At 51.5% G+C, this 19,457-nt stretch overlaps 8 protein-coding genes across 8 annotated transcripts; 7 read left to right on the top strand and 1 right to left on the bottom strand.

Moving 5' to 3' along the window:
* Window positions 1-622: 622 nt before the first annotated feature.
* J4E82_001875 (uncharacterized protein) lies at window positions 623-2,329 on the top strand (the record flags this gene model as incomplete). The annotated part of the gene is made up of 1 exon (XM_051728182.1): window positions 623-2,329. The coding sequence occupies one exon, from the start codon at window positions 623-625 to the stop codon at window positions 2,327-2,329; it is 1,707 nt and encodes a 568-aa protein (XP_051592064.1).
* A 450-nt stretch (window positions 2,330-2,779) lies between these two features.
* On the top strand, window positions 2,780-3,188 carry J4E82_001876 (uncharacterized protein; the record flags this gene model as incomplete). Its single annotated transcript, XM_051728183.1, has 2 exons — window positions 2,780-3,053; window positions 3,109-3,188. 2 exons carry the CDS (start codon window positions 2,780-2,782, stop codon window positions 3,186-3,188), a joined length of 354 nt encoding a protein of 117 aa, XP_051592065.1.
* A 481-nt stretch (window positions 3,189-3,669) lies between these two features.
* On the top strand, window positions 3,670-5,805 carry J4E82_001877 (uncharacterized protein; the record flags this gene model as incomplete). Its single annotated transcript, XM_051728184.1, has 2 exons — window positions 3,670-3,788; window positions 3,843-5,805. The coding sequence occupies 2 exons, from the start codon at window positions 3,670-3,672 to the stop codon at window positions 5,803-5,805; spliced, it is 2,082 nt and encodes a 693-aa protein (XP_051592066.1).
* A 297-nt stretch (window positions 5,806-6,102) lies between these two features.
* On the top strand, window positions 6,103-7,620 carry J4E82_001878 (uncharacterized protein; the record flags this gene model as incomplete). Its single annotated transcript, XM_051728185.1, has 3 exons — window positions 6,103-6,130; window positions 6,312-6,639; window positions 6,702-7,620. The coding sequence occupies 3 exons, from the start codon at window positions 6,103-6,105 to the stop codon at window positions 7,618-7,620; spliced, it is 1,275 nt and encodes a 424-aa protein (XP_051592067.1).
* A 776-nt stretch (window positions 7,621-8,396) lies between these two features.
* Window positions 8,397-10,206, top strand: J4E82_001879 (uncharacterized protein; the record flags this gene model as incomplete). The annotated part of the gene is made up of 2 exons (XM_051728186.1): window positions 8,397-10,065; window positions 10,121-10,206. 2 exons carry the CDS (start codon window positions 8,397-8,399, stop codon window positions 10,204-10,206), a joined length of 1,755 nt encoding a protein of 584 aa, XP_051592068.1.
* A 1,988-nt stretch (window positions 10,207-12,194) lies between these two features.
* On the bottom strand, window positions 12,195-13,112 carry J4E82_001880 (uncharacterized protein; the record flags this gene model as incomplete). The annotated part of the gene is made up of 1 exon (XM_051728187.1): window positions 12,195-13,112. One exon carries the CDS (start codon window positions 13,110-13,112, stop codon window positions 12,195-12,197), a length of 918 nt encoding a protein of 305 aa, XP_051592069.1.
* A 553-nt stretch (window positions 13,113-13,665) lies between these two features.
* On the top strand, window positions 13,666-16,331 carry J4E82_001881 (uncharacterized protein; the record flags this gene model as incomplete). The annotated part of the gene is made up of 2 exons (XM_051728188.1): window positions 13,666-14,889; window positions 14,949-16,331. 2 exons carry the CDS (start codon window positions 13,666-13,668, stop codon window positions 16,329-16,331), a joined length of 2,607 nt encoding a protein of 868 aa, XP_051592070.1.
* Window positions 16,332-16,591: 260 nt separating this feature from the next.
* On the top strand, window positions 16,592-19,029 carry J4E82_001882 (uncharacterized protein; the record flags this gene model as incomplete). The annotated part of the gene is made up of 3 exons (XM_051728189.1): window positions 16,592-17,165; window positions 17,217-17,915; window positions 17,960-19,029. 3 exons carry the CDS (start codon window positions 16,592-16,594, stop codon window positions 19,027-19,029), a joined length of 2,343 nt encoding a protein of 780 aa, XP_051592071.1.
* Window positions 19,030-19,457: the final 428 nt, after the last annotated feature.

The raw sequence follows: 19,457 nt of genomic DNA on the forward strand, positions 1-19,457 counted from the left end.
AACCGGAATCTAGAATCACAACACACAACTTGGCAGACCATTTCTCAGCGGAGCTCTTGGCGATATGAGGCTTCTATACGCTAAAATACTTGTATATGCGGAAGTTTGTGGCTGAACCATGGCGGAGCCGCTTGGCACATGACGATGCCGCCACCCGTGAGCTGCTGCTGGTGTGATCTTTGGAGTAACCCGGACAAAACTCGGATAGCGATATTAGTATACATGATCACCCGAGCAGGCTGCTCAGTCAATGAACGTTGTGTGTGCTTATTGATGCCAGCATAATGCCGGTCGTTTGACGTTTACATGACCTTTGTCTGGCGTGGACGCTCGTCACGCCTTCACATATGGCATGTCGTGATGCGTAAGACGAGCGGGGTATGAGAATCTAGGCAAACTTTAACTTGTTTCTTGAGGGGTACTTGGAACACCAAGACATTTTGGTATTGGTGTTGGTGTTTGAGATGAAGAAGTACAGATCCAATGTGTGAAGGCAGTCCCGACAACTCGGCCACTGCCTTAGCGCGGCGCGTCATACCGCCGCCTGCACCTCGAACTTTCTCGCGACCAGCTGTCGACTCAACAATAACCGAAGTTACTGTGCTTGACGTACAAGACGACAATGGATTTCTCCGCAGACGATGAACAAGCTCCCAAGCAATACCTCCCAAGTGAGTTTGGGAAGAAGGATGGCTCCGTAAACGTAGAGGCGCAAATCGAGCGCGCCCGAAGGCCAGTGGTCGATGAAAGCAAACAGGCGAAGAAAGAGGCCGGTTCCGACGACGACGACAAGGATTCCGACGACGATGACAGTGATATGAGCGATGAGGAGGACGAGTATCCAGTTTCTCACGAATTGATCATCAAGACCCACGACCGCGCAGTCACGACGATTGCGCTCGATGCATCTGGAACACGGCTGGTGACCGGAGGAAACGACTGCACACTCAAGTTGCACGACCTTAGTGCGCTCACGCCGAGTACCATCCGCGCATTCAAGACGGTAGATCCCTTTACAACAAAACCCTCTCAAACCGCAGAATCGCATTCGATACATCAAGTCTTGTTCGGCCCACACTCTGGAGGCCAATTCCTATGCATTACCGCGACTTCACAAGCAAGACTTTTCAGCAGGGATGGAGAACTTATATCGGAGTTCGTCAAGGGCGACATGTACTTGAGAGACAAGCACAACACAAAAGGACACACAGCCGAAATCACGAGCGGCGCATGGCATCCAACGAATCGCGATCGTTTTGCTACAGCAGGCACAGACAGTACAGTGCGGATATGGGACGTGAACAAGAGGATGAAGCAGGAAGAAGTTATCGTACACAAATCGAGAGCTTCCGGTAGCGCAGGCATGACAAGGATGACGGCCATCGCATGGGGTGCGGCGGCCGAGGGAGGAAGCAGTATGCTTGTGTCAGCAGCACTAGACGGAAGTCTGGTCATGTGGGGTGGTGAAGGTCCATACCACCGACCAACAGCAGAAATTAAAGAAGCCCATGCGAGGGATACTTGGACAAGTGGGCTGGATATCAGCGCAGATGGCAGGCTGGTCATTACAAGAGGAGGAGACGACACGATCAAGTTGTGGGATACCAGGAAGTTCAAGACGCCTCTTAACACCACATCACATCCGTCAACGTCTTCGCAATATCCGACATCGAACATTAAGTTTGCGCCCAACTCGCAGAGCATAGTCACAGGATCAGAGACTGGCCACCTCCACATCCTCAACCCTGCAACTCTTCGCCCAGAGCTTGTAACACCAGTAACTCCAGGGTCTCCTTTAATCACAGTCAACTGGCATCCCAGGCTCAACCAGATTCTCACAGGTTCAGCCAACGGTCAGACAACAATCCTCTTCAATCCCAAGCTCTCCAGCGCTGGCGCTCTCACAATCCTCAGCAAGGCACCTAAGAAGCGGCATCTCGATGATGACCCATCTCTCACTGTAGATATGGATCCTCTCGGAATGGCTGGTGAAGCACATGATCCTTCTGGCAACGCAGCCTCATTCTCAGCGCGCCATCCCACGATCGGTCTCACAGCATCCGGCAAAAGCAGGGATCCACGGAGACCGCATATCCCAGCTACGACGCCTTTTGCAAAGTCAACGCCTGATCAGAAGTATGTCATGGAGCAGATCGAAGGCAGTGATATGAGAGACGAGGACCCTCGGGAGGCGCTACTCAAGTATGCGCTGAAAGAGGGAGAGAAGGCTGTCTTTACAGGTGCGTGGGAAAAGACTCAACCAGTTGGAATCTACAAGGATTACGACAGTGAAGAGGATGAGAGGGAGAAGAAGAAGGCAAGGCGATAGTCAAAGCGGGATGAAGCCCACTGGATGAGAGACTTTGAGGAACATGGGCTGTCCACAAGAGGCGTTTGGATCACAAAAGCATATACCCTGTAACAAAAGAGACTATAGACTAGTTAGGTTTCTCTAATAAGCAGATGATGACCAATGGCAGACGAAAGGGAGATGATGTGCAGTTGAACGGCAGAGACGCACGTGTGAGCGTCCCTTAGCGTCCAAGCCCAACTTGGCCCAAACCGCGTCGCGCCCCAACACCCCCACCCGCCTCGCATCACAACAACGTCCACCCCACAGCCGTCAATTCGACCACCGAAAAGTACGCAACCCGCCAATTCTGCACCACAAAAAACAACAGCGACGATGTTTTCCTCCACATTCCGCGCCGCAGCTCGCGCTCCCACCTCGGCCTTCACACGCAGCTTCTCCTCCACCCGACCCTCGCAAGTCGCGCGCATGACCGTTATTGGCCGTCTAGGTGTTGCACCCGAAGAAGTCACCATATCCGGCGACAGGACACTAGTTCGATACATAGTAGGAACAAACTACGGCAAGGGCGATGACAAGAAGACCAGCTGGTTCCGGATTGCGAGTTTCGTACAGGGAGCACAGAAGGATTTCCTCATGAACTTGCCAAAGGGATCGCTACTCTATGTTGACGCTGATGCGCGCATGGAGACGTACCTTGACGCTGAGGGCAACAAGAAGAGCAACTTGAGCTTGGTTGCACGTATGTTTTTGGAGTGTTGGACTAGTGAGGAGATGGATTGCTAATTTCGATGCAGGCAACTTCGACGTCTTATCTCGCCCTCGTGCTACTGAGGAGACGGAGACTACGGACGAGGGTCTTGTTCAGGAAGGTTAGGTTAAACGAACGGTTTTGCCTGCTGTTTCGACTAGGATATTACCCAACGGCGATTCTCTTATAATACCCGCAAGTGGAAGATGTTGTGTGCTGGATCGATGGTTCCTGATGAAGCATATCTTGCTCGGCGCTGTAGGATCTCTTTACGGGACTTCTCTTTACGATATTTGAATGTACCACTATGGACTGAAAGTTCACTTTGTATGATCTCTACTCTAGGAGTGGCGTGGCTTGGGATTTACGGAATGATACCTTTTTTCTTCAGAAAACTTGGACATACACTAACATCCAGGAAATCCTGGTAAGGAAATCTCTCTTGCCCAGACGCCGATCAAGGCATCGATTGAGCAACCTAAGTATTGCGTTCTTACAAACTGCCCACTTGTGCACGGACGTGATGCGGCGAACGAAGACCTCCGAGTTGGCCCATCCCAACTTTTTGTAGTACGGCATCTAAAGTCCAACACAGCAATTTTACACAATGCACAGAGTCGTGCCACTACCAGCGCGTCAGCTCTGGGGCCATGCGCCCCGGGTACGGTCGTTGAATCGCTTCACCCGCCATCCACGCACATTTGCGACTGTGTCTGGCGCTGATCGGTACGCCACTACACTTTCAAACCCACCATTGGACCAATTCTGACTTTTATATAGACCATACGATGTGATAGTAATCGGCGGCGGTCATGCAGGATGTGAAGCCTCCGCAGCAGCAGCCCGCTCCGGCGCACGAACAGCCCTCATAACGCCTTCCGTCCACAACCTCGGTGTCTGCTCCTGCAACCCTTCTTTCGGCGGCATCGGAAAGGGAACTATGCTTCGCGAAATCGATGCGCTGGATGGTGTCGTTGGACGTATTGTGGATAAAGCCGGTGTACAATTCAGGGTACTGAACAGGAAGAAAGGCCCTGCAGTGTGGGGTCCCAGAGCGCAGATCGACAGGGCGCTGTATAAGAGATATATGAAGGACGAGATGCTAGGATACAAGGGGCTGGGTGTCGTAGAGGGCAGTGTGGCGGATATCATTGTGGACAGGACGCAAGAGGAGGGATCGAAGGGCCAGTATGGGAAAATTACTGGTGTGAGGTTGGAGAGTGGGGAGATAATACCGACAGGCAATGTTGTTATAACGACTGGCACGTTTCTTGGTGGCGAAATACACATCGGGCTGGAGTCATATCCATCGGGTCGCATGGGCGAAGCTGCGACTTTTGGACTGAGTAAGAGCTTGAAGGATGCCGGTTTCACAATGGGAAGACTGAAGACGGGAACACCACCACGACTGGACGGAAAGACGATCGACTACAAAGTCCTAGAAGCGCAAGAGGGTGATGATCCACCCATGCCATTCAGCTATATGAACGAGCGAGTACAGGTCGAGAACCAACTACTGAATCACGAGACACGAACGAACGAAGCAACCCACGACGTAATACGAAACAACCTTGACAAATCTATACACATTCGCGAAACCGTCAAAGGACCGCGATACTGCCCTTCCCTAGAATCGAAGGTAATTCGTTTCGCAGATAAGACATCGCATATCGTTTGGCTGGAGCCGGAAGGTTTCGACAGCGATATGATTTATCCCAATGGAATTTCCTGCACAGTCCCTGCAGATGTACAGAACACCATGCTTAAAACTATCAAGGGCCTTGAGAACGTCACCATGTTACAGCCTGGTTATGGCGTAGAATACGACTACGTTGATCCACGACATCTTCGCTCTACACTTGAAACCAAGAATATCTCGGGGCTCTTCCTAGCAGGCCAGATCAACGGTACAACCGGCTACGAAGAAGCAGCAGGACAGGGTTTGATTGCTGGTATCAACGCCGGCCTGAAGAGCTTAGGAAAAGAAGCCATGGTCTTGACGAGAGCGGATGGATACATCGGCATTATGATTGACGACCTCATCACCAAGGGTGTCTCAGAACCGTACCGTATGTTCACCTCTCGCTCCGAATACCGTATGTCTGCTCGCGCCGATAACGCCGACACACGTCTCACGGCCATGGGTCGAGCCGCCGGCGTAGTTGGCGACTCGCGCTGGAAAGCATTCGAAGACGAAGCCGAGCAAATGGCTACTTTAACACAGGTCCTTCAATCCAAGACTATGGGATGGACAGACTGGAATAACGAAGGTTTCCCTGTTAGAAACGACAGTACCAAACGTTCCGCATACGACCTCCTCCGTCTACCAAACACGACCCCATCAAGTCTTGCAAGTCTCCTCCCTGAGATTAGAGAATTCACACAGCGCATACAAGACCGCGTACACATCGAAGCCACATATGCGCCCTATGTCGCCGCTCAAACTGCCTCTCAAGCCAGGTGGCTCAAGGACGAGAACCTGAAATTACCACTTGACCTCGACTACGAATCCATCTTTGGGTTGAGCTTTGAAGAGAAGAGAGCGTTGGAGGTAGCCAGACCAGAAAGCGTAGGCATGGCCAGGCGGGTTGAAGGTGTCACGCCGACGGGTGCGCTGAGGTTGCTGCAGTATGTCAGAGGTGTGGGAAGGGAAGAAAGACAGGCCAGGATGAAGGAGGAGATCGAGGCGAGGAAGGAGAAGTATAGAGGTGCGACTCCGGGATTGAGTGTGGAGGGACTGTAGGCTGGGTGACTGTGTAGGGAGACGTTTTTGTATTATATGGCATTGGGCGGCGTTTTTGCACACATAGGGCGTGCTGGGACGGGCATAACATGGAGGCGGAAATATCTAGAGAGGGATGTTAGCATATCAGTCATGCTTGGTTTATTGTTGGTGATAATTCACCACGCCTCCCCCACTTTCTCACATAACATTTCGATATACGCTACGCAACTGTTGCGCGTTTGCGCGTTCTTCATGCCTCTAGCCAATCTTACGTCCTCTACCTATCATCTTGTTCCCAGCATTTGAGGACTTCATATGTCGACGCAAGCTTGGCCTACCGTAAGTGCGTGTTTAGTTCTGTCCGGTTGTGCCTTCTTCAAGATGGCGACAAGCTGATGCGTCGCGCCTTCCCGCTATACCTCAGTGCTCACCTCAAGACGTCACTGGAATTCCCTGAGAACATTTGACGTCTTCAAGGTAATGCTTCTTCTCTACTCTAGACATCAGCATGACAAAACGAAAAGGACGCACACCACCGCTGAGACCAGCAGAATATCTCAGCTATTACAAATACGGCATCCAACCCGGCGGTCAGAATGCAGACCCGAGCATTGGCTTTTCGAAAGTACCAGTCTGGGATGAGAGGACAAGCGATGAACACGTCCATAGGGGACCCGCCTTCACTACACTTCTCTCGCTTAAAAGCGAAACGATACGATATAATCATATCGCACAGGTCAACTCACATCCACCATCCATCGAGAATAGCCACCACACTCAGCGCAGCTCAAGTCTAGTCATCGCGATGGCCTCTGGTCATACACCTAGCGGCAAGATGCTCCCAAACTTTCTGTAAGGAACATGACATACCGACAACTCCGCGACTTTGGAGATAAAGCTGACATACATGACAGAACCATGAGTTTCGAAATGGTCACCATGCGTGTCGGCGAAGCAGATGTGGCAGTCGATATTCCCGTCTACCGCGATCAGCTTTCGGCTGTCTCACTGTACTTTCGCGGCGCGTTCGAGGGTCCTTTCAAAGAGGCTACGGATCGCATTCTACCCTTGACAGACGTTTCCGAACAGACCTTCCGGATATTCCTGCAGTGGACACACTTCCAAGCCAATTCTCAGTCGAGTGCTGCTTCCATGCGTACACATGACGCCGTCCTCCAGAAACTCATGACAAAATTGAGGGATGAAACCACTACCATTCCTGGAATCGACGAAAAAGGCTACCATGATGAAAGGAAGAAGAACGATTCGCGTTGGACGAATCCAGAGTCGGTGGTCGATTGCCAGTTGATGCGTGCTTCGTTCCTGCGCCTCTACGTTTTCGCTGACAAGTACGACATTCCCCAGTTTCGAGATGACATATTGACTGCCTTGATTGCACAGCCGCATGTATGGAAATGGCCTTCCAGTCCTGACCAAGATCTGATCGAGCATGCATACGCAAATTTGCCGCAGTCTTCCAAGTTCATCCGCTTCTTAGTACTTTCCGTGGCCACCTGGTACATTTGGGATTCTTCGTACGAGGACGCTACCAGGCTGCTGTGTGACCTGAAAGAGACGCATAAAGACTTCGCTCTCGAGGTCGCTATTCTGAAGGTCGAGATATATAGGGACAAAGTTTTCCCGAATAAGCATGGTGCCTCGTCTCAGCGGGAATTAACTCTGCCCCATTCTTGCATCTTGCACGAGCATCGAGTCCAGGACAAGAAGCAATGCCGGGAGCGCATACGCAACCATCCGTATATATTTAACATACTCATTGATGCGTGCTTGCAAGATGCCTTGGGCATGGAGGAACGGTGCAACAAGGCATAGGCATTCTGGAGTACGCGCTAGGGCAGATTGGTGTCAAGGGTCCAAGATACTATGCCGGGCTCTGAGATGTGATAGACAGCCAAGACAGGAGTTTGAGACCTGGAACAGCGCTACTGTACCACCGTGGGGACGAATACATTACTTGAGACTGCCGGTCAATGTGGGTCCTCAGCAGAGCGGGCACAGAACGGCTAGATGGGCTAAATTCGATGGAGCAGGGTTTCAGCGGAAGATACCGTAGAGAAAACGAATCAAAATGGCCTTCTAGACGAGCTATATGTGACTACGTGAAACATAAGAGACGAAACCATGGCCAAAATCTTGTGATGGCGTCTCGGCTCACGAACCCCAGATTGTTAGTGAGAAGCTATGGCCATAGCTAAAGTGGATGCAGGTGCAAGGATTTGTGGGCCTCAGATATGTCGATCCCGTCTCCGGTGCAGGACCCTCTTGTTTCGGCGAACCTGCTCGTCGCATTCCCGCACGCGTCGGCGGCACCACGGTCCATATAGTCCCTTGGGCTTTTGACACGGCTGAAATGCTTCACAACATCTTCTTTTGACGCTCCGCATCGCCCTTCATCTCAAGACAATTCAGCTGGCGCACGCATTTACCTGTTCAAGTTTTCTGCAGTAGTTCATCGCGCTGCGCTATTGAGATAAGAGGACGGCACGAGATTGGCTTATTCTTTTCGTCGCGTTTACGCGCAGGACCTTGATTCGAAGGAATTGGCCCTCTAATCACGCCTCTTCAGCGACAGCATCCCAATCGCAGCCATGCCAGACTATCCATCCACACCACCGCCCAAGTCGCCCTCGCCAGTGACTGTCCCGCGCTCATCCAGCCTCCCACGTCTAGCAAGTTCGAAGCTCTTTCTTCCTACCCAGAACGAAGCTTCCGCAATATCTACGCGTGGACATCACCTTCCTTCGCTACTCAACAGCGCGCGTCGGCCGTCTACAATACGCAGCAGTGAGCGCCGAGGCAGCGACACGGACGATGAAGACTTGGAGGCATACAGAAACGGGCTTATGATGCCTTACGATCGCGATTCGGATCGGAGGAGCAGCATAGGCGCGCATGTGCTCAACACACCGCAGATGAGGAGCCAGCGCTTGATTGGCAACTCCAATCCCAGGTACAAGTGGGAAAAGTACTACAAGACGGAAGAAGAGCTGAAGGGCATGAAGAAGCCGATACGGGAATACTATGAGCGTAACAACCAGCTTCTGCAGCACTACTTGTACATTGACCGTTTGCTCGATTCCTCACTCCCGCACAACCTCATTCAAGAGTACACGAATCTTGAATCCGGCGCCGTCAAGATCCCCACTACCATTACCGAAGAGTCTTCGGCTGTCAGCACCCCACTCGCTGTTACTCCCGGCTACGGTACAAACGGTACAAACACACCTGGTTATTACAGCGAGAACGGGCGAAGTGGTTCGTCGGGTAGTCTGAACAACGGCAATGGCGCAAACAAACCTATGGTCAAGCGCACACCCAAAAACCTCTACAAGGTCCCCGAAGCAGACGAGAATACCCCGCTCCTAGCACACGATAACGCTGTAGAAGACGAAGAAGATCTAGAAATCGCCAACTCCAAGTTAAAAGACTGGGTTCCCGAAGAAGACGAAGACACCGAAAGTCCGATTGTCAAGCTAGCGCTATACGTCAACCTCAGTGCAAACACTGCCCTCCTGATCATGAAGATTGTTGTCACAGTCTTGACTTCGTCGCTCTCCGTGGTGGCTAGTTTGGTTGATGCAGCCCTCGACTTCCTCTCCACCGCCATCGTCTGGTTTACATCCTGGATGATCGCACGTCAAGACAGATATGCCTACCCGGTCGGTCGTCGACGTCTCGAACCTATCGGTGTACTCATCTTCTCCGTCATCATGATGACGTCCTTCTTCCAAGTCGGCATCGAAGGCATTTCCAGACTCTCTGGACCTGACCATACAATCGTACAGTTAACTATCCCCGCTGTGGCCATCATGGCCGCTACGGTCGTCATCAAAGGTCTCTGCTGGCTCTGGTGCCGCCTCATCCGCAACTCCTCCGTTCAAGCACTAGCCCAAGACGCAATGACCGATGTCGTCTTCAACACCTTCTCCATCCTCTTCCCGCTCGTGGGCTACTTTGCGAAGATTTGGTGGCTCGACTCACTCGGTGGTATCTTGCTCTCCGCGTACGTTATTATCAACTGGAGTGCTACATCCGTGGAGCATATTCGCAACTTGACTGGCGCTAGTGCCACGGCGGATGAGCGTAACATTCTCCTTTACATGACAATGCGTTTCGCAAAGTCTATCAAGAGGATCCAAGGACTGCAGGCTTACCATGCGGGCGACAAGCTGAACGTCGAAGTAGATATCGTGGTTGATGAGAACCTCAGTTTGAGGGATAGCCATGATTTGGGTGAGAGTTTGCAGTATGTGCTCGGTAAGTTCTCGTCCTTTTCTTTCCTTCCAAGGTATATGAGCTAATGACGATACAGAGAGTGTACCGTATGTTGATCGCGCGTTTGTACATATCGATTACACGGATTACAACTTCCCGACACACATGTCGCAGCAGGAGTGATCTGAAGATGAGCCTGACAATTGAGTCGGCAATGTATTATAGTATCGAACAAAAAGTCCTTGGGTAGGATAAGCCTAGCTGGAAGCTGGAAGCGTATTATTTCACAACTCAAGTGTATTCGCATCTAAGAACGCGTATAAGGTTTTCTCAAAAGCTTGTAATACGCGTCGATCTAAAAGAAGAAAGAAAAGGTCTGCGGCAAGGAGTGTCGGAACAAGAGGGGCTTACAAGAAGAAAGTCACGACTCCAAGCAGACGAGACCGGTTGGGAAAATAAGGCAGGAAAGGCAAATCAAGCATTCATGTCGCCGTTGTCGCAATTGAATTTCGGCCGCTTTGGTTTCAAGGTCTTGTCTTCAGGGATTACCCGCATCCAGTTTATCGTGAAGTCAGCTGAAACATCCTTGATCCGTTCTTTTTCTGCCGTCACTTCTTCATGCCCAGCCTGAAGCGTACATTGTAAGCCTCAGACCTTGCGCGGTCTGCGACTCTACGCAACGTTTGACATGCATGTTCGTGCAGCGTCACGTCGCAGAGCCAAGTGCAAGCGGCAAAGGCTGAACTCAAAGCTGAGCCTCTCAATAGCACACCATTCCAGTCACATCGTTCAGTGTCATCGCATTTCTTCGGATAATTCAAGGCTTCGCAGTAGCAAGCCTCCGATGTTGTTGCATAAGAGGTGATAAAGACAGTAATGACGCTAGAGCTCCGCTAGCGCACCCAACACAGCCTAGCCGGTTTTGCTTGCCGCCTGCCAAGCGCACCAACATCGATCAATATTCTGGCTTTTTTCCGACAACGACAACACCTTTCGACATCCGACTACTCACAACAAGCAGTCAAGATGCCGGTATGATATCACTCTCCGCGGTTGCGAACATGTCTAGGATCCGTTATTGACACATTCATAGTCCCAGAAGTCTTTCCGCACCAAGCAGAAGCTTGCGCGCGCGCAGAAGCAGAACCGCCCCATCCCTCAGTGGATTCGCCTGAGGACCGGCAACACCATCAGGTACGCACCACTCACGATACGCACATCCTCGCCGCTTCCGATCGTCGCTACTGGACACTACGGGAATCTTACAATATGATAATGGGAGCACGAGACTGACATTCTACTCACAGGTACAACGCCAAGCGACGACACTGGCGCAAGACCCGTCTCGGTATCTAAGCGTATCGCCCCCGACAAACCATCCCTCACTCGATTCTCGATTCCCAATCACTACTTGTTCCTGCAACGACAATCTTCTCTACACGAAACGAGCGATTACATTGGGAATTTCGCATATGGCGGGAACCGAGCGACCAGTCTTCTAAGCGAAGTACATCTGCAAACGAGGGATGCTATGGGTGGTATTTCTTTTCACGTTACCGGATACCTACCTACCTCTCATTCATGGCGCTTTGGGTCTGTAAATGGGAATGAAGGGAATCGATTCATGATGGTTTAGATCCTAGGCAGTGATGAATGAAAGCACATGCTGGGTCGCAACAAACAATTGCTGGAGTACTGATGATCGTGATGTGGAGCTTTAGTCACCGAGGAGTTCGGTGCGGAATGCTTAAGGTGTCGCTCTTGTCACGAACGTCAAATGCGGGGTGACACTAGAGTGATTTTCGGCTCGTCATCACGTATGAGCCTGAGTAGACTGCACATACACAACACTCCCGTTAAGACTGTATATTACTGCGGTATTCGTATCTAACAATGATGCTCATGACATTGACGTCGTTCCAGAACTAGTCAAGCATGGCCCCTCCAACAACACCTTAAACACTTCTGCCGCCATCTATGCTCTTGTCCGCTCCCGACGGTGCCAGAACACCCATAGCCACTTCTTTGAAGGAATGTTCGTCAACGACCACCTTTAAAGAAGTTTCTCCGGCCAAGAACTTTACGAAGAACGAACTCTGAACCCCCTACGTAAGTCTGGATCAACCAAGCTGTAAAACGAAGCCAACCTCAATAATAACCCCTCTGCCCCATCACCGTCCGCTTCTCACTTGGAATTTCGGCCGCTCGGTCAGATCCACAATCAAACACGTCTCCTCGCTCTTGCCCGCTGTTTCGTATAAACTAACAACTCCCTTCTCGATCCGCAAAACCGTACTACTACCCGCATAGCAGACACCCTTCTCCATTCCACACCGGTTCGCCAAGATAACAAATATAGGCTTCTCCCCTCCAGCGTCAACGAGCGGTTGGAAACGTTCGACCCAATATGCCACTGTTGCAATATCTGGTTGTGATGGGTCCTGCATGAGTTCCGTGGGCGTAAGATGACATAACCAAGCCATGCTTATGCAAACAATTGGCGATTGCGACGACAGGGCGAGAGAGGAAAACTCGTAATCAGACCATGGAGAGACAAACTTGTAGGGATTGATATCCATACATATCCCCATAGTGACTTTCCCCAGATCACCTAGTTGGCCAGCGTAGAAGGGCGAGTCTGGTGATGAGGTATCGGATAGTTTGTGTGATCTTGACCCCGGGCCCTCAGACGCCCATGTTTCGTCTGTATAGTAGAGAAAGGATTTCCGGTAGTTGTGCAGCACTTCTCCTCTTGGTGATACAGTGACAGTGGAGTTATACTGCGTTTGACTGTCCTCGGGATTGGTATCCGGGATGGTGACCTCTGCATAACCAACTGTCACGTGGCAATTGTAGTGTTTTGCTACTTGCTGTGCCCATTGCGTGGAGATTCCGGATGTGGTGGGCTCGAGAAATGGTTTGATTTCCTCGAGCGATTGGAAGTTGTAGCCCGAGAAGGCGAGTTCAGGTAGGACGAGCCAGGTTAGGTCGCTGGGTATTGCGGCGGATCGGAGGATGTCATCGGCTCTTTTGATGTTCTCTTGGACGCGTCCGACTTCTGGAGCGAATTGGAGACAGGCGATTTTCATGTTTGCTGTTCGTTCTCTTGGGTTGGCTTCGGTTGACTTGAGATTCTGGAGTGGAATTTCCGAGGCGAGTTTTGGGTATTTTGAGGGCTTCTGAGAGAACACTTGTATCTTTCACTTGAATCAGTCCAGACTGATAGGCCAAATAGTCGCTATCTTCCCGTGCCGTCTGGAGTGTACCGATTGGTGCTACCAGGCACGAGTACTGGTCTATTCGTGTTACTAGATGGATACGCTTCCTGATTGGTGACAAAAAGCAGCATAGGGCCGGGTTCAGCGACTAATAAGGACGGTGGGTTTTTAGGAAATGCGATCGCGTGAGTATGACAATTCAGGCGGTCGCTCTGTTGAGGGTATGAATGCCCCACCAGGCGATCAAGACCCTTGCTCGGAATGAAAGCCAGCCAATCGTGCCATTTCCGCACTTAGGCCTAACTTGATGCAGCTATGACGCGCATAACTTTGATGGATTCACGACGGCCTCCACATCTTACGCACCGCTCTAGCACTTCTCGTCATGTGTCATATCTCCCGGTAGTTCTTTCATCCGATCGCAATGGCAGGCAGACGGCTCGTTGATGCCGCCAAACTCTTCAATGCCTCGAAATCCGTCGCACAGAAGCACATCGCGCTTCGATCGAGCCAGTGGGATGCCTACAACAAAACTTCGTCGTTAGCGAAAGCCGTCAAGAGTCAGACGGACTGCGTCACCCTCACAGCAGCGGCTGCCATTGCCCTCTCACAACGCTTCAGCGAAGAAGCTCCTTCCTACGCGAGAGCCGCAGCGGACCGGGCGACGAATACACAATGGACACGGCAGTCCGACATACCTAGAAGAGGGACGGTGGAGAAGGAAAAACCAGTAGATGATGTAAGAGAAGGCGTAGAGCAAGATCACCACTACGATCGATCCGCTCAGAACAGCGCCCAGGAACCTCCACCCACCGACGAGCTGGAGGTTGAGCAGAAAAAGGCCCCCAGATCACCACTTCCAGACGGGACAATACCGAGCCAGGGTTTGACCCTCGAACAGGAGGAGAAGGGTCAGGATACATTCTCCGAGAGGCCGGTACACGAAGCGCCGAAGGAGCCTCTGGCTGAGGACCAGGGTGAATCGGTCCGTCACAAAGACGAAGGCATCAAACCGGTAGAGTCCACAGAGACTACGATACCGTTACCCGGAAATCCCAGAGGTGCTTCGACTCAAGCCGCTGAAACTATCCCTGCACATGCGAACGACCCGCAACAAACTCCCATATCACCACAAACCGAGAAGCTTCAGAAAGGTCACGACAGAGACGTCTTCTACACGAGATCGGTCGAATCACAACCAACAACCGCCTCACACCCTCAAACACAGATACCAAAGACCTCAGGAACGAGACAGCAAAGTGATGAACATGTAGAGGACAAGCAAATAAATCAGGATGTGTTCTATAACCCTCCGAAGCCTGGGCAGGGACAAGTGGAGGATGTACCAGAGGGTATCAACACAGACGTCTTCCATTCAAGAAAGGTTGCAAGGATGTTAGGAAGTGACCCCTTCTCGAGGAAGGAATTTGCGGAACGAAAGAGCAGTGGTAGACACCCGCTCGACGACAGGCCCATACCAAAGACCAGCGGCAGACATCCACTTGACGATAGGCCCGTAGCGCCAGTGCAGCAGCAGCAAAGCCAGCCTTCGACACAAGAGCCTCAGCCGGCAACCACCTCGAAGGAGATGGAAGATCTGGCATCTCAATTGGCCCAGGACGTGCAGTCAAACGCGGCTATGTGTGAGGTATGAAATGTATATCCGCTTGCCTGAAGCCTGCTGATTTGCTGACAGATGTACAACAGTCACCCAATGAGGTAGCCACACAACCAGAGAAGGCCTCTTATGCGCTACGAGAATCGAGAGTCCCAGCATCACGGTTCGGTCGCATATGGCAGTATGCTGGTCTAGGCACAAGCATGGCTCTCGGAGCTGTTGGTGAAGGTCTCCGACGAGCGACCGGCGGCGCTGCATCAGCAACTGGGTCGCTAATGCTCAGTCCTGGCAATATGGAAATACTAGTTGCAAAGCTCTCGCGCATGCGAGGTGCCGCTCTCAAGCTGGGGCAGATGATCAGTTTCCAAGACATCAAGATGCTGCCGCCTGAGATCCACGACGTATTGCAGCGAGTGCAGGATAGTGCAGACTACATGCCAGCCTCACAACGGAATAAAGTCCTGAGCAGCAACCTTGGGGAAAACTGGCGTGACCTTTTCGAATCCATCGAAGATGTGCCTATCGCAGCCGCTTCGATTGGGCAGGTACACAAAGCAGTACTCAAGTCCAACGGCCAGGCAGTTGCTGTCAAGATTCAGTACCCTGGCGTTGCCAACTCCATCGACTCTGACCTTAGCAATCTATCTCTCCTGCTGACAGCATCTCGTCTTCTACCAAAAGGTCTATACCTAGACAAGACCATTGCCAACGCTCGAACAGAACTAGGTTGGGAGTGCGACTACACACGCGAGGCTGAATGCCAAACTCGTTTCCGCGACCTCCTCCAAGATGACACAGACGTCTTCACTGTTCCCAAGGTTTTTCCTGAAGCCTGTGGTCCTACCGTGCTGACCGCAGAGCTGATGCAAGGCGTCGGCGTCACTAAGCTCAAAACCCTTACTCAAGAGCAACGCGATTGGATCGGCACCCAAATCCTACGTCTCTGTCTACGCGAGATCGTAGAGTTCAAGTTCATGCAGACAGATCCAAACTGGACAAACTTCCTCTACAACGCTTCCGCCCAGAAAATCGAGCTGTTAGATTTCGGCGCTTCACGAGACTACCCAGACAAATTTGTTGAGCCCTACATCAAAGTCCTCATTGCAGCCTCTAAAGGCGATCGCGACTCCATCCGCGACCTCTCCCTCGAACTCGGCTACCTAACCGGTAGCGAGAGCCCCGCTATGCTCGACGCTCATATCCAGAGTGTCCTCACGCTTGCTGAGCCGTTCAGTGGCAGTGGACCTGAGATCTACGATTTCAGAGACCAAACTATCACGGACAGAGTGCGTGGTCTGATCCCAGTCATGGTCAAGGAAAGGCTTGCGCCGCCTCCCGAAGAGACATATTCGCTGCATCGAAAACTCTCAGGAGCGTTCTTGCTTTGTGCGAGATTGGGGTCGAGGGTTCCGTGTAAGGAGTTGTTTAGCAAGGCAGTGGAGACGTATGAGGGGAAGGCTGTTTTGAGGTAGAGCGGACGATGGACATGATGATGTGTAGTATAGTGTTATGTGTTGTATATTATCATTGTTAACACCATCAATACTTACGAATATTTTACGAGAAAATTTATTTTGCTTCGATTGCATAATTCACTTTGATGACCCCATCGAGACGGAGTGCACGGACACGGTACCCTTTACGCTCTAGCGCTGATGAGGCGACAAAGGCGCCGACTCTGCCTGCGCTCTTCTACACACTTCATCGTGTATGTCTGGCTCCTGTATCAGCGATGGCCAACCTCACCGAAAACGAGTTTTCTGAGGATTTTGGCTTCATCGCGCCATCTGCATTGCTACTGGTTAATCCAGCAGCAGCGCCATCAGACTTTGAGCTCCCCAGCGAGAACCTACACAGTCATACTAGCACGCGATATGCGTCCCTCTCAATCGGCCCTGCGACCAATCGTGCCATGCCTTCAAAGAAAGGTGCGCGTATTAACAAGGAAGGGATTCGCATTCTGAAAACCTGGTTCATCACCCATGAGAACAAACCCTATCCTCGTCACAACGACTTACAGTTCTTGCAGCAGCAAACCGGCCTAGAACACAAGCAGATCACGACCTGGTTTTCGAACGCTCGTCGTCGAGGCCTTTCTCGTGACTCTGGATCAAGACATCCGCAAGTCCACGACACTCAAACAAGCCCAATTGATATCATTGCGAGACCTGGTACACCTGCAGTGCAGCTTGGACTTCAGCATAAAGATCCTTTGCAACGATGGGTTGAATCGCCACCAGAAAATGAGGCTGCATCGTTTGGTGATATTTTCCGCGCTGTAACTACGGGTTCAGATTGCTCCAATAGTATGTCTCTAGTGAAAGCATGCACGCAATCAAGCTGACCCGACCTCGAAGGTGAGCACGACAATTCGGAAACGCTGTACCCATCGTCTTCTGCAAGCAGTGCCAGCACATCCTACTCTAATGCGCGGTCGGACTGCAACTCATCTGGATCTCAAACGTCCAATGGGCCGATTCGACGATCGCGCAAGCGGGGGCTGAAGAAAAACGACCGCTCCAAGAGAGCCTTTGCTGCACCCGATTTACCATTCCAATGCACCTTTTGCGTCGAGACATTCAAGACAAAGTACGACTGGCAACGTCATGAAAAGGCCCTGCATCTCTCATTAGAGCAATGGATATGTGCACCAGAGGGTCCAAGAATCCCGGTATCGGCCAGGCAAGAAGACCAATTCTGTACTTTCTGCGGCAAATTATCTCCTGACGATACACATCTCGACGAACATCAGTACTCTGCTTGTCAAGCACGAGATGAAATCGAACGCAGCTTCTATCGCAAAGACCACCTCGTACAACACCTAAGGCTTGTTCACAAAGTTGACACTACATATGTCCCACTAGATCGATGGAAGACCTCTACGCTGGATATACAATCGAGATGTGGGTTCTGCAGCCTAGTCATGCATACTTGGACGGAGCGAGTGAACCACTTAGGGGAGCACTTCAAGGCGGGTGCAACAATGGCGCAATGGCAAGGTGATTGGGGGTTCGAGGACCATATATTGCAGCGTGTGGAAGATGGCGTGCCGCCATGTACGTGTTCGACTAATTCAGTAAGTTATATATACAAAAAACAGTTAATCTGACCTCCAGAGTAGACTTCATTCATCTTGAGAAGATGACGCCTTGGCCTTTGCGCGCATGCGACACGCCAACCGCCACGTCTGTCAGCGCGTACGAGCTCCTTAAGCTTGAGGTCAACTTTTTTCGACAGAATTATTTCGATCTAAATGGAATACCGCCGGACGCTCGTACTCTTCAGCTAGAAGCATGCCGTATCATATTCGCATCAAATGCGCTGTCAGATACCGGGCCTTCGACATCGCAGCGAGATGATGGAGAGTCTTGGCTTCGCGACATCATTATGTCGAACTCAGATATCGCCACGGAAGCTCTTTTTGGGCCACTGCGTACCCCTTCCGAGGGTATTTCAACATTGCGAATCTGCGGCCGTAATCACCTTTTCGAGCGATGTCCACTAGAGACTCAACTTCGTGCTTTCGCACAAGCAAAAGCTGACGCATCCGTTGGTCTGCCGGACTGGACACTCCAGCAAGAGGCTTGCGAGATCATCCGCCGTATCGAGGATGCTCCCAATGCTACCCTAGAAGGCTTCGCAGGCTGGCTTATCCACGCGATCGGAGTAAACAACATTTGGCTGTCAGCTTTCAAGCTACGCACCAGCTTACCTTCTGACAATCAGAACCCACCCGCAGCTTTTCCAGCCCAGCCAATCGATGACCAAGGGCTGCTTGCTCCCTTTTCCATGGAGCCCTCGTCCATTGCCGGACTCCTCGAGGACCCTTTCCACACGACAGCTCATGGTCCATCTCCGCTTGTTCCCACCACTGGTCTACCTGATAATCACTCGCGAAGCCACATGGCCATGGGCACGAACTTCTACCGCCTCTTTGCCAACGACCTTAGGCGCTGGGTCCTCGCCACCATGTCCCCATCCAACCCAGGCTGCCATGTCCCATCTGATGCGGAGATTCAGCATCACGCGCGCTGGATCATATACGAATCTGATGATCCGTGGAACCAAACTGCTGCGGATCACCCTGAGTGGCTGTGGCGGTTTAAGAAGGATGTCGGTATCATCGGTACTGAAGATTCCACTGGAACTATGGGGCTTCAGAAGCTGTAGCGCATTTGGAGCACTACAGCCAGGTGTGAGAGGAGAATGTGGGGCATGTGTCTGGGCATGCAAGGAAAGGAGAGGAGCCGTGCTGCGATTCAATGTCGCTTGTGATCGGTTCGCAGGTCTCGAAGAGTGGGACCTCTTTCCTCTACCTATTGTGGTAGGGAAAACTTTCTCCTAACACACAAATACTCGTCTCTGATGAACTGTCGTTTATTGGGGGAAAAGGCGAGGCGTCGCAACAACCCATGGAGCGGCGTCAAGCGTTTCCGATCAATACGCCTTGTGATCCATGAGACTACACCCGAACTTCAATCAGCTCCAGGCGAATGCAACATAACAAATGAAAGTCTCAGACCGGTGGAACTAAGCTAGGTGTCGCGGTCCCGCACATGAAAATTGCTCATCGTCAACATACTCACGTCCTGCGCCTC

Source organism: Alternaria postmessia, assembly GCF_024291825.1.
Source record: "Alternaria postmessia strain BMP 2775 chromosome Unknown scaffold_7, whole genome shotgun sequence".
Lineage (NCBI taxonomy): Eukaryota > Fungi > Ascomycota > Dothideomycetes > Pleosporales > Pleosporaceae > Alternaria > Alternaria postmessia.